Genomic DNA, 13,935 nt, shown 5'->3' on the forward strand with positions numbered 1-13,935 from the left:
CTGAAACAAAGGTTTAATTATATATACATAGATAACGCATCCGACCATCGTCCAGATTTTGAACCAACTCATGTTGAATCTTACCAACACTTCCCTGTCCAGGCTAACGGTCACTCGTCCCAGACTTATTGGAGAGTACAGTTCTATCAGGAGCATGTCTCTCCAGTCCCACAGTCCCCGAGGGGTTAACAGTTAGGGCCTATAGAATCTGATTATCAATTTCCTAACACTTGGACCTTTTTGACGGCCGCTTTGGTGTCACACATTTTTGGCCATTTGTCTCCCTTCTGAGGGCTGACTGGAAAGAGGATGAACTTGCAGTGATTGACCCCCGACTAATCATCGACATCACTTGTTGACTGTGCGCACTGCCCGTGCGTCCACATAGCGACAGACATTGGCTACAGACTGGTTGGCTACAGCCACCTACAATAATCCGGAATGGCCCACTTGATAAATAAATACCGAGATGTAGGTAGGGGAGAGTGGGGTAAGATGCCCAGGGTGGGAAAGACGCCCCACCCCCTCTAGCGGCGAAAAAAAAGAATCAGACCTGGAAAGTAATGTTCTTAGCGTAAAGCGGAAGCCTGCCTTGTTAACTGCACAAAAATTTGCGAAGCTCAGTTGGGCAACGGCTGGCTGATGATTGCATGTTTTTTATTTGCTGCTTTCAAGAAATATTTTGGTGTCAAAACATTGTGAATATCAAAGAAGGTAAATAATTTTTGCGTCCCTTGCTATAGTCGTGATACATTAGCATGCGTGTACTGTGTCCCAAACAGTTTGTTTCAGGGTGTAGTTTTATGGCTAACGAATTGTACTGATTTAATGTCACTTCGGTACCTTGGGATAAGATGCCCCCTGTCCTGATGGGGAAAGACGCCCCCCCCCTAAATCCGTAGGCTGTCCTTCAAACAGTCCGTCAAATCATTTATTACATACTTGTGATGTAGACAAAAGCCGATCTGGGACTATTGAGAGTCCAGTACGGTCGGGTGCTCCCCATGCCGGTCTTTCGGCCCACATAGCGACTTTTTGGGCGGCATCTGACTCTGAGAGCCCTCACGACGGCCTCTGTGGGCCCCATTAATGGCTCCAGGGCCCCTCACGACATCCTTTGAGGGCTCCCATGTTGGCCACACGGGCCGTGCTGGCATCTGAGGTCCCCACGATGGGCTAGAGGGCCCCCAGCATCATGAAGACCTATAAGAGCCCCACAGTGGTCTCCAAACGCCACCACCGAGGCTTGTTTGGCCGCGCTGGACTATGATGGCCCTAACGATGACCTCTGAAGCCCCTTACGACTACTTTTGAGGGCCCTTATGATGACGTTTGGTGTCTACTGCAGGCTCGAAGGGACTACTGATTCGTTCAGGCGATTCACGTGCCCATTTATGTCAGTTATAGTGCAGGGGGCATCTTACCCAACGCCAGGGGGCGTCTTTCCCACCCTGTGGGGTAAGATGCCCCCTTTCACTTTTTCAGGAAAATGCTTAATAGCAAAAAAAGTTATAATATTTCAGGCACGAAAGTGTGATATTTTTTGAGAAAAATGATGTCGGCTTCCGTTGAAACTCCAAGTTTTTGCTTTCCCATCGTCATTTTCGAATAATATATGACATAGCAAAACCCTGGGCATCTTTCCCCACTCTCCCCTACTGTATTGAAGACCTCATGTCGCGGCGTCAGACGTCTCTACAGGAACTGAACTCTCTAGCAAAAAATGTTATATCTCAAGAAAAAAGTCATTGTGAAGCAGATTGTCAGTTGCATTGGCAACCAAATAAGCTAATTTACGATTTAATTTGCACATGTTGTGAAGGAAGAGAACTCATAGAAAATTTAAGTGAGAACGAACTTATGGGACACCCTGTAGTGCCGAATATTGGTTGAATCATCAGCTCACATTGTCCAAGATTAGGAAGTACACATTCAACGTCGATAAGGGTAGTTCACGCTGCATCTGCCCGCTGACGCTGACGGCGGTGACAAACACCCCTGGTTGGACGACATCCGGAATCCTGAAATATTTCGATGGGCTACTCACGGCATCGGATCAGTTCCTCGTGGTATCGCACTAGTTCCCCACGGCATCGGATCAGTTTCACAATCCACGGGGTACATGAACACTGAACAGTTCCCAATGACACCTGAATATTAGACTACTCGTAATAATATGACATCGGACCAGTTCCGCGCGGCATCGGATCAGTTCCTCGCGGTATCGCACCAATTCACCGCGTATCTGAGCAGATTCACACGGTATCGCACCTGTCCCTCGAGACAGCAGATTAGTTAGTTCCTCGCAGGATCCGAACAGTTCCGACCAGTTCCGGCGCCGGAGGAGTGCTGTTGTCCTGTCGGATACAAAGGGACCATTCTGGTTATATAAGCCCTTGACCCGTCCTTAGTTTCCCAGGGCGAGTATAAGAGACTGCGATGCCATAACGTCACCTTTCAAATGCATTTTTCCGTAAATCGTTATTCCGACTAATGAGTATGACTATCTAGCATGAAACCACTAGACAGTCATAGCAATTGAGTCATGCTCATGCTATCAGCAGAGGTTCTGTTAACATGTCTAGAAAATAAGCAATAAACATATCAATTGTCATCTACCCGTGTCTCACCTTCATCGGGATCCTATGGAGCCGGGACCTGCAGAGGCTCTTACTGGTTCTGTTATCGGAACAGGTACGGCAGTAGCTCCCATTGGTCATTCCGCGACCTTTTCACCCGATTGTACACGTCCCTCACTCGGTCATACAGGAGCAGTTGCCGCACTCTCTTGTTCCAAAGATAAGCCAGCGTGCGGAGCTCAGTCTCAGTCTCCTCGGCCAACCCGTCCTGCAGCGTGGCCACGGCGTCGCCCACTCGAATAAGTGCCAGGTCCTCGCGACACTGGTCTAACGAGTAGGGAGTGGTGTAGTTGTGTTTGAATCTGGCAGCGTACACCTGGTCTTTTCGACGCCACCGGACGAGTTTCTGTGGGCTGGAGTGACCGACGGCCCGCAGCAGCAGGTCGGGCTGCAGCAGCAGCTCAGCTCTGCCTCGCGGTGTGTCCAGCGGCGCCGTCATCCCGGCTGGCCGACAGTCGGCCGGGAGCTGAAGCTGACTGTTCCACCAGGCGAACACCGCGGCAGTGTCGCCCAGGAGGTACTCCAGGTCTCGGTCGGTGAGAAGAGCCAGCAGCGGCGCGGCGTCCAGGGACACCAGGTCCTCAGCGGGAGTCTCTTTCAGCTCACCGAGGTGAGAGTCACCCAACTCCTCACTTTTCTCCTCGTAGGACGTTCCATCGGATGTCAGATCCGTCGGATCCACCACCAGCCACGCCATGAGCAGTAAGCACTGCTGTGAGTACAAACCAGAGTCTCTTCTGTACACCCGCTGTAGGAGACGATGCTGTCCCGCTGGCCCCAGTGCGGGGAGGAAGTGGTTGTGCCAGCTCTCCCAGCACGGTGCGTCCGGTCGGAACAGCGTCCCAAAGAACACCGCATTGCGTACCATCTGTCGCCCCAGCCGGCGGCGTAGCTCCAGCTCCGGAAGAGGTTCCAGGTCTCCATGCATCAGGACGTCCAGCGGCAGAACACGGATGCAGCAGGTCAGGAGGAGGCGGTCTGCGCGCTCCCGCATGACACGGACCGCAGTGATGATGGCCTGTACGTCGTCCCAGGTGAGTTCCGCCACGAGATTGATCGCGGGCCAGAAGAAACAGGGTATGGCGCCAGCACTGAGGTGGTCCTCCAACCAGTCCAGAGCCATGTAGACGCCCTCGCTGACTCCCGTCCACACCTCACTCCGGGTATCCTGTACTAGCCAGAGTACGGCATTTTTGATGAAGTACGACTTCAGCGTGCGTTTGTCGCTCTGCTCAACAGGCATGCTTTCTTTCATGATCTTCTTCATGCTCTTAAGTGTGATGATGGTGGCGTGCTGCACTGGACTGAGGAGGCGGACGGCCACCACCTCTGCTCTGGAGAAGGACACACGCCACTCTATCATCTCGGTGGCACTGCCGGGCATGCCGGTCGGCACCAGGTGCACGCCGAACCGACACAGGTCGTCTCGCACCGCTCTCGGCGGAAACTCTGCCTGGCGATGCCGTCCTTGGAACTCCTCCTGATGGGGCCACCAGTTTTGCAGACGCTGACAGGGAACGTGGTCCTTTCCGCCGTCCCTGTGCTCACGATTTCTGAAGTTGACCGCCGGACCGGGGCGGGCGAACTCGGCGCCGGTCGGGTACAGGATCTGACAAAACTCCCACATCAGCGTTCTCACCGACTGTGCCGACGGAGCCGACGCCGCCCGCTCGTGCTCACACCGGACCGTGGGCGTCCAGTGCAGGGTGACGAACCCCGGCCGGTCGGTGGGCCGAACCCACAGCTGCGGCGCCTCGCTCAGAGACACCCGGCTCGGCGGATCCCGGCTCACCACTTTGGACCTTGCACCGAAGTCCATCTCCAGCATTAAGTCATGGTCGGAGACAGACCGACCACCAATCACCCCATCGTCCAGTCCCTCTGCTCGACTGCCCGAGCGATTAATGCTTACCACTCGAGTTCCCCGTTCGGGACGACACAGCCTACACAGCGCCGCCTCCGCAGACTCCCGGTCCGGGGGTTCAGGCTCTTGGCCCGTTCTAACAGTCTCTTGTTCCTCGCTTTCGGTGATCCGGTCGGCTGACCTAGAAGCAGTCTCCCTGTCGGTCTCTCGTGTCTCCGTGTTGGTCTTTAGGGGTTTCCCTCTGGTCTGTAGGGACTCCAATGCCTTCTGCAGCTCCCTGCTGGTCTGTCGGTTGATCAGCGTTTCCATCAATGGCCGGCTGACAATCCAGAGGATCGCGTCGTCGAGCTCCTGTCGCGTTACACACGCCTGCAGGGCGGACGACTCCATGTTCAGCACACTTTTCTCGAGCAGCACGGTGTCGAACAGCAGACGGCGGCATACTGAGTCAGGACCGAGCCGCGCCGACAGCAGATCCTCCGGAGCACATTGTGCGGCACCGGACGGCTGGTCCTCCCGGCCACTGTCCTCCTGGTCCGTCTGGCCACTGTCCTCCTGGTCCGTCTGGCCACTGTCCGCCTGGTCCGTCTGGCCACTGTCCGCCTGGTCCGTCTGGCCACTGTCCTGGTCCGTCTGGCCACTGTCCGCCTGGTCCGTCTGGCCACTGTCCGCCTGGTCCGTCTGGCCACTTTTCTCCTGGTCCGTCTGGCCACTGTCCTCCTGGTCCGTCTGGCCACTGTCCTCCTGGTCCGTCTGGCCACTGTCCTCCTGGTCCGTCTGGCCACTGTCCTCCTGGTCCGTCTGGCCACTGTCCTCCTGGTCCGTCTGGCCACTGTCCTCCTGGTCCGTCTGGCCACTGTCCTCCTGGTCCGTCTGGCCACTGTTCTCCTGGTCCGTCTGGCCACTGTCCTCCTGGTCTGTCTGACCACTGTCCTCCTGGTCCGTCTGGCCACTGTCCTCCTGGTCCGTCTGGCCACTGTTCTCCTGGTCCGTCTGGCCACTGTCCGCCTGGTCCGTCTGGCCACTTTTCTCCTGGTCCGTCTGGCCACTGTCCTCCTGGTCCGTCTGGCCACTGTCCTCCTGGTCCGTCTGGCCACTGTTCTCCTGGTCCGTCTGGCCACTGTCCTCCTGGTCCGTCTGGCCACTGTCCGCCTGGTCCGTCTGGCCACTGTCCTCCTGGTCCGTCTGGCCACTTTTCTCCTGGTCCGTCTGGCCACTGTCCTCCTGGTCCGTCTGGCCACTGTCCTCCTGGTCCGTCTGGCCACTGTCCTCCTGGTCCGTCTGGCCACTGTTCTCCTGGTCCGTCTGACCACTGTCCTCCTGGTCCGTCTGGCCACTGTCCTACTGGTCCGTCTGGCCACTGTCCGCCTGGTCCGTCTGGCCACTGTCCTCCTGGTCCGTCTGGCCACTGTCCTACTGGTCCGTCTGGCCACTGTCCGCCTGGTCCGTCTGGCCACTGTCCTCCTGGTCCGTCTGGCCACTGTCCGCCTGGTCCGTCTGGCCACTGTCCTCCTGGTCCGTCTGGCCACTGTCCGCCTGGTCCGTCTGGCCACTGTCCTCCTGGTCCGTCTGGCCACTGTCCTCGTGGTCCGTCTGGCCACTGTCCGCCTGGTCCGCCGGCCCCGCCACTGCCCGCCGGTGACTCATGAGTCATGAGCTGCTCGCTGCAGCTTGCGACTCAGTGGTTCATAATTCACTACTTACGGTCCATGAGTACTCGTAAATCATTGGTCCGTAGACCGCAGCTCACGGATGAATCACAAACATGAGTCATTCATGCATCATAACCCGCAACCGGCTGCTCATGAGTTTTTTTGACACTCTTGATAGTTGATTTACCGCAACGGATGCATTTCGACAGATGGCTCACAGCTCAGCACTCATATGTGGTTCAAAACTTAGCTGCCTCTTTTTTCTTGTCACAAGGCTTCAACTTTTCAAGCCCAATCTTTTGAGTGATGCTGGATGCATATTGCATAACGCTTTACCGCACAGGCTTCATGGGAGAGGTAATCTGAGATGGACACTGATTGCACAATGCGCAGTTAACACATCACTCACAATCCACGCCACTCACGTTCAATCCGTGGATAATTTGCATGCGAGTTGCGACTCACTGATCACACATCACTCGCCGAACAACACCGGCCTGTCCACGGCGCCGGTACGGTCTGCACTGCAGGACGTCTGTCCAATGCCATATATAGGCGTCCGTCCGGCGGAAACGCCCCTCCCCTGCGAGCCGGCCGAGAGGGGGCGGTAGAGCACAGGCCAAAACATGCACCGAGTCCCAGCACCGCAGATCGGCCTGCAGCGCCCTATCGCCCGTGTAACGGCTATCGCTATCTGCACCGTGACGAGACATAAGTACACCGCCGCACAGTGGAAGAACCCCCCACCGTGCTGAGACATAACACCGCACAGTGGGAACACCACTCAGCCAGGGCTGCGGAGTCGGTGTCGGATCGGAGTCGGTTGGAGCCTACAGTTCTGACCAGAGTCGGAGTTAGAGTCGACAGCTCTGACCGGAGTCGGAGTTGCAGTCGATAGCTCTGACCGGAGTCGGAGTCACCGAAAATTAATCGACTCCGCAGAGGTTGAAGTCGGTCAGAGTCGACCCGTAGCCGGAGTCGGAGTTGGAGTTGATTTTTGAAAGCCGGAGTCTGAGTTTGAGTCACCAAAAATCTATCGACTCCGCGGCCCTGGATGAAATTTTATCAAAATATGAGAGACGGTGTTATTTCACGATTTTTTGGTCGTCTGTCGTGGAATGCCCCAGGTACCTGATTCCAGCCTCTCGATGACGAGACCGCTGTAATCGGACAGATCAACCGATACTCCGGCGACTCGATGGCGAGGTTAGCCGGAGCCGACTGGTCGCACCCCTGTCTGAGCGGAGACCCCGCACCCGAGCCTCGATGGCGAGACACGGGGAACGAGTTTGTTGAAGCTCAATGACTCGATGGCGAGACACTGTGGCCCAGGACTGCGGAGTCGGAGTCGGAGTCGGAGTCGGAGTCGGTCGGAGTAGACAGTTCTGCTCGGAGTCGGCGTCGGAGTCGCCGTCGCCAAAATCTTACCGACTCCGACTCCGGAGCCTGCTTAGCTCCATGTCATGCCCTGCACCTGTTTCCTTGACGATACTACGCTCTGAACCTTTCCAAATAAGCTTTTGTCGAAAAAATGCCGAAACAGCGCTTTCAGCAAAAAAGCAGAAGATAGCGGATTCGCCAGAACCTGGCGACCGCCCTCGAACGCTGCGCCAGCGCGCTGGCACGCTGCAGCGCGCGCGCCGTCCGGACGATGAAACAAGGCCCAGGTATCACCCGGTGCCGAGCGTGTGTCCCTCTGCCTCTCCTGGTAGCCGTGGTATTCACAAATAAACCGCCTCCCTCTCTCTCTCTCTCTCTCTCTCTCTCTCTCTCTCTCTCTCTCTCTCTCTCTCTCTCTCTCTCTCTCTCTCTCTCTTTCTCTTTCTCTTTCTCTTTCTCTTTCTCTTTCTCTTTCTCTTTCTCTTTCTCTTTCTCTTTCTCTTTCTCTTTCTCTTTCTCTTTCTCTTTCTCTTTCTCTTTCTCTTTCTCTTTCTCTTTCTCTTTCTCTTTCTCTTTCTCTTTCTCTTTCTCCCTCCCTCCCTTCCTCCCTCCCCACCTCGGCAGATTCAGCCAAGTTACCAATCAGCCTACCGTGGGAGAGCCAAACCACGGGACATATTTTTTAGACATACTGTAGGATGGACTATGGTGGACGATGTTGTGCTAACTGCTAACTGCGTAGGAAGTGACCTTACGGTGGTGGCTACTGGCTCCTGCTATAACGGTAGCTTTCGGTTACAGCCCGGCGTCCTTTGCCCCATCCACTGTTGCCTCACTCGCCGCTCTGCTTCTAACCTAGCCCGTCTCTTCCTCCAGCACCTCTGACTGCGAGTCGGAGCCGGCCACCGGTCTTCTGGTGGCCTCCAACGGCACGCTTCAGGTGGCACCAGTGCTGGGCGGCGGCCGGTGGCACCTGGTACCGCTGCTGGGCCCCGGCCGGCCGTCGGCGGCCGCCGCCGACCGCCGACACACGCTCTACTGGGCGGACGCGGACGGTGGTTGTCTGCGCAGCGCCTTCTGGAACGGATCCCAGCACCGGTGCCTGGTGGACGCCAACCTCGGTGGGTGCTGGACTCTGGAGGGATGCCTGGGGCTTCTGCTGGATGCAGGGATGTCATGTTTGAGGCGATACTGAACAGTGCGATTCGTGGATGGCGTGTTTCGTGATGACTTGACCATGACTGTCGTCTGTCTCCATGCTGAATTTTGATTCCTATCGAATTCTGCCGTGCAATGGCAGTCTGACCTCACATAGTAGGTTTTGCAATGCAGTTTTATTTTTCACCTATCGTCGCTTTGGCTCGGTAATTGGTAATAGTTGGCGCCTCAGCTGACTGCTCGAGTTTGCAGACCTATTCCTCTGTGCCCTAGTGATGCGCCGTGTCGGCTGTACCCGATGCATGCTTTCCTGTGTCCGCTGTACTCGCCGTTTAGTGCGTACTCCGAGTTCTCACCGCGCCGTACCCGTTCTCCAGGTAACATCACCGGCCTGGCGGTGGACTGGCTGTCGGGCCTGCTGTACTGGGCTGACGCCGGCCTGCGGCGGCTAGAAGTGGCCCGGACCGACGGCCGACACCGGCGGCTGCTGGTGGCCGACGGTATCGACAGCCCCACCTCGCTGCTGCTCAACCCGACCGGTCAGTGGCCAGCTGGTGGTCTAAGGGTGATTTTGAGTCCCCATTTGCGGTGCCAGGGTTATCTGCGATTGGTCTGAGTCCCAGACTGATCAGTTTGCCATCTGCGGTGAATGGATTCGTCGGTTGACTAGTCGAGTCGGTCCCCGACTAATTATTCCGTCGAGTTTTCAGACTGGTGTGATCCCAGACTGAGCAGTCCCTTTCAACCTGTGAGTGTGTGGTTAATGGTTTTATTCGTATATGGTGTGCTGTTGCAGATTGTTGAATCTGTTCCGTACCGGTCGTAATGTTGACTGTCCTGTCTTGCGCTGTTTGTGATGCTGCTATGTTTGTTCTTTGTGATGATGTGACCTGGTGTGACCTGCCTCTCCTTCTACAGCCGGTGTGATGTTCTGGTCGGACGCCGGCGGCTCCTCTGCCCGTATCGAGCGGTCCGCCATGGACGGCTCGGGTCGCTCGGTCCTGCTGCGCGGTGGACAGCTGGCGGCGCCCACTGGACTGGCTCTGGACGAAACCGCCACCACAATCTACTGGTGCGACGAGAAACTCGGTACGGCATCGTTCGCGGCACGAACTTGAGTTCGCTTGTATCCACTAGCGACCTTGTACTGGGTAACGTGGAACAAATAATATCAGCAACTTACAGACGGATATGAACTGTGGCTCGCTTTGGTATTTTGCTGTTTTGCTTTCCTTTGATGAACTAATGCGTGAATATTATGCGACAATCGTCGTTCCTGGGCAGCCAGCTGGTGAAATGGTATCTACGGTACGGACCTATTCGTACAATCCCTGTGCGCGGCAGCGTTTTCTCAGCTCTGACCTCCGTCTCCCCTCCAGGCACTGTGAGCGCGGCGCGTCTGACGCCGTCGGGCGGCGCCGGTCCGGTCCGCACCCTGTACTCGGGTCAGCGGCGGCCCGTGGCACTGGCCGCCGCCTCTGGACGCCTCTTCTGGCTGCTGGCCGGAGCAGAGACGGTGGTGAACGCCAGCGGCAGCCCCGGCGGTCCGCCGCCGACCCCACTGTCAGCCGCCCTGGGCCCGCCGCTGGCTCTGGCGGTGCTGGGAGCGGGACACGGCCCCGGTGACGGGGAGAGCCCGGTCGGTCCGTGCGGTACGGATAACGGCCGCTGCTCGCACCTGTGTCTGCCGACTCCCAACGGACCCGTCTGCAGCTGTCCCACCGGTGAGAAGAGGACGCTGGGTCGAAGGAGAGTCATACCAGTAGCTTCGCTCATCCCGGGCTTAATTAAGATTCTGTCACCAGCACAAGACAGCTGCTATTGTTTTTACAGCTTTTATTGCAAAAAAATGTTGCTCCACACATTCGTGTTGCATAAAGCATCAGCTACGCGCAGTTTGCAATCCTGGGTGGATATGTGTGGTTCAAGTCGTATTTTGCCTAGCATTAGCTATGCGCTGCTAGCTGTCGTGTCCCGAATATGTTAAGGCCGCCGTCCACTGTGACGGAATTCCGTCCGGAGTCCGTCAATAATGTCGCCGCACGCTGACCGCATCCGGACCGCAGACGGAAAGCTCACGGACACTGGCGAACACTTTGCGAAGAGCAGTTATCAGTTATTACAAAAGAAAATATAGCAATTTACTGGCATAACATAGTGCTGCCATGTCAAGGAAATTATGTTTACTCACTTCATCTTGAAAGAGTTGAAATTATTTCTTAAATTTGCAATTTAAAACTCGAAGACGGAATACAGTCCCTGCCCGCGTCCGTTCCGCTTGCGTTCTCCGCAGAAAACTTCAACATGTCGGACTTTGTTATTTCGTTTCCGTGGCAACCGCTTCCGAAACGCATGCGGAGAGCTGACGGAAAATCAACAGCTGATTGCCGTTCGGATGCGGTCCGCACGGAGCGCACACGATTTTCGTACGGACCGGATGCGCCCATAGGGTTCTGTGTTAAATTCCGTACGGACCGCAAGCGTTGCGCACAGTGGACGGCGGCCTTTACTCTCTTCTGACCGCGCTATCGCCGCTCCTTGCCACAGGCGTGCCGATGTCTTCTGACGGCCGGAGCTGCCAGTCGGGCCCCGCTCTCAGCCTGGTGTTCAGCCGCGGCTGGGAGGTACTGACTGTTACCACACCCCTCTGTTTCACAGGTGTACCGATGTCTTCTGACGGCCGGAGCTGCCAGTCGGGCCCCGCTCTCAGCCTGGTGTTCAGCCGCGGCTGGGAGGTACTGACTGTTACCACACCCCTCTGTTTCACAGGTGTACCGATGTCTTCTGACGGCCGGAGCTGCCAGTCGGGCCCCGCTCTCAGCCTGGTGTTCAGCCGCGGCTGGGAGGTACTGACTGTTACCACACCCCTCTGTTTCACAGGTGTACCGATGTCCTCTGACGGCCGGAGCTGCCAGTCGGGTCCCGCTCTCAGCCTGGTGTTCAGCCGCGGCTGGGAGGTGCGCCGACTCTCGCTGACGGAGCCGGCCTCCGTGGATACGGTGCTGCCCCTGCCGCGCTCCGCACACGTCACCGCCATGGCCTGGGACCCGCGCACAGGTATAGTTCGGCAATCCACCACCCTGGGACCCGCGCACAGGTGAGCATTTTTTTACAACATCGTGCTCCACTGAACTGAGACCTGCTGGAAGATGCGACTGTTCAGTGTGTCATCACACTAGGATTGAGAGCCTTGTCTGGTGAATACTTGATGGTACCCGTAGACATTGGACAGTGCAGACACTACATACTGCGACTAACCACCGTCTAGTTTTTCAGACCGCATTTTGCACGCCAGTTGTTGCCGCTTCTCTGAGACCGCCTGACAATCTCTTTTCTGTCAGACCGCCTGCTATACGCTGACGCCGGTGGCGGCCGGCGTCGAATCATCAGCAGCTCCATGGACGGACTCAAGTCTCACGTCATCGTTGCACACGATCTGGGTGACGTGGCAGACATAGTCATCGACGACATCGGCGGCAAGGTGGGTGGATGACTCCCGAGAGGCCAGAGTGGACTTGCTCCAGCGTTCATTGATCCTGGGCTGTGGGTTATATTGTTTTGTGATGTGAGCAGGGACTCGCCTGTATGCCATCACGATGTGTTGACCCACCGTTGAGCCCGTAGCGTGCTGCGTGTGTCGTGCGGTGCTGCTTGTGCTGGATTTTGCTGACGTGTTTTGTCAGCAAATCCATGGTCTGGATTTGCTGTGCGTTACCATGTGCTGTATCTGCTGACGAGTGTGCTCGTGTGCTGTCAGTTGTGCTATATGCTCTGTGGATAACTGATGTATTCTGCAGATATTCTGGACGGACCGGACGCGTAATGCCAGTGTGGAGGTGTGCTGTATCCTCTTGATAACTGTGTACTGTCCGCAGATATTCTGGACGGACCGGACGCGCGCCAGTGTGGAGGTGTGCTCGCTGGACGGCCAGCTCCGTCAGCTGGTGGTACACAGTCGGCTGCGCAGTCCGCGCGGCCTGGCGCTCTCCCACCGTCACGGGCTGCTGTTCTGGTCCGACTGGGGCCGGCCGCAGCAGGTCGAGAGCGCATGGATGGACGGCACGCACCGGTCAGTGGCGCGAGAGGAACGGCGAGCAGTGGGGAAGACTGTGCGACTAAGTGGGTCGCATGGAAAGACAATCGGGTTCGGACCAGAGTCTGAGCCGGTTCGGGTCCGAGACGTCTTTGCGTTGTTGGATATTATTGGATCTGCCTACCCTGATGACTTGGTTTGCTCCCTCCGTTGTCTTAGCGCTGTGATGTATTTGTGGCGGACGGCGTCGGACGGCCGTGTGTATTACCGAATTTGTTCCTTCCGTTCCCACAGCACTGTGGTGGTTGCGGAGGGCGTTGGTCGTCCGTGCGGTCTGGTGGTGGATGCGTCCTCCGACCGGCTGTTCTGGGTCGACCACCAGCTGGGCACCGTCGAGTCGGCCGCCCTCAACGGTTCAGAGCGGGTCACACTGGTCTCCGGTGAGCATGCGGGACGACGTCCTTGCGGTAAACGCTGTGACGCTGGTGTTTGACGGTCGATAGATGTTACTAGCTATACATATCTCTCTGTTTTAATTGCACTCAGGACTTCATGTCCTGTAATTTGCCATTAGCTAACTACTCAAACTGTCTGGTTGTGTGATAGTTTTTTCACTACACTCTCGGATGGTCCAATGCTGTATGGTTATCCCCGACATCACTGTCGTTAGCGAATAGCCTGTCTAGCTGTGACTGCTGTGAGCCCTTAGCTGCTGGTAGCCCAATGGTATGGTAGTTCTATTCTCAGCTTATCTCACTTTCTCCTCTGACTTCCCCCAGACCTGTCCCGTCCGTCCGGACTGGCCGTCCACCACGGTCGGCTCTACTGGACTGAGGAGACTGGGGCAGAGGGCGCCGACGGCGGCTCCGTCCGCGCCCGGGATATCTCCGACACCTCAGCGACGCCCGAGACCCTCACCCGGCCGCTCTCCAACCTGGGACACATTATGATGCTGGAGGTAAGGAGCAGGGGTGCTGTCTCAGAGCTTCGAAGTGGGTGCCCTGTACCTGAGTGGTGGGGATCATGATAAAATGACGCTGGATCGACTTTTGTATCCTCAGTGTTGTAGTGTTTTACGGAACTTAATATTTGTAAGCCGCATAGCGGAGATACATGAAGCCATATTGTAATAACTAATAAGTACGTTTTTTTTTTTGCTGATGCTGATACCCAGCCGGGTCTCCACCTTTACTGAGGTTCCCCTCGGTT

General features: G+C 56.4%; 2 protein-coding genes across 3 annotated transcripts in view; one reads left to right on the top strand and one right to left on the bottom strand.

The window, feature by feature from the left end:
* Positions 1-13,935, top strand: part of LOC122367715 (low-density lipoprotein receptor-related protein 4-like) — a 65,646-nt gene that overhangs the window by 20,647 nt on the left and 31,064 nt on the right. The window contains exons 16-24 of the mRNA XM_043341064.1: positions 8,412-8,656; positions 9,071-9,232; positions 9,612-9,782; positions 10,073-10,417; positions 11,574-11,750; positions 12,035-12,174; positions 12,569-12,762; positions 13,021-13,166; positions 13,506-13,684. Coding sequence (XP_043196999.1) covers positions 8,412-8,656; positions 9,071-9,232; positions 9,612-9,782; positions 10,073-10,417; positions 11,574-11,750; positions 12,035-12,174; positions 12,569-12,762; positions 13,021-13,166; positions 13,506-13,684 — 1,759 coding nt within the window. The remainder of the gene's footprint in view (positions 1-8,411; positions 8,657-9,070; positions 9,233-9,611; positions 9,783-10,072; positions 10,418-11,573; positions 11,751-12,034; positions 12,175-12,568; positions 12,763-13,020; positions 13,167-13,505; positions 13,685-13,935) is intronic.
* LOC122367711 lies at positions 1,657-5,832 on the bottom strand. Of its 2 annotated transcripts, XM_043341060.1 has the most exons (3): positions 2,631-5,832; positions 2,272-2,357; positions 1,657-2,021 (listed from the first exon to the last, which is right to left on the bottom strand). In XM_043341060.1, exon 1 carries the CDS (start codon positions 4,891-4,893, stop codon positions 2,683-2,685), a length of 2,211 nt encoding a protein of 736 aa, XP_043196995.1. In that variant the 5' UTR covers positions 4,894-5,832; the 3' UTR covers positions 1,657-2,021; positions 2,272-2,357; positions 2,631-2,682. The 2 variants fall into 2 exon arrangements, with proteins under 2 accessions (XP_043196995.1, XP_043196994.1); XM_043341059.1 differs by having other exon boundaries at positions 1,657-2,380.

This window comes from Amphibalanus amphitrite, unplaced genomic scaffold (assembly GCF_019059575.1).
Source record: "Amphibalanus amphitrite isolate SeventyFive unplaced genomic scaffold, NRLGWU_Aamphi_draft 000891F_arrow, whole genome shotgun sequence".
In the NCBI taxonomy this organism is placed as follows: Eukaryota; Metazoa; Arthropoda; class Thecostraca; order Balanomorpha; family Balanidae; genus Amphibalanus; species Amphibalanus amphitrite.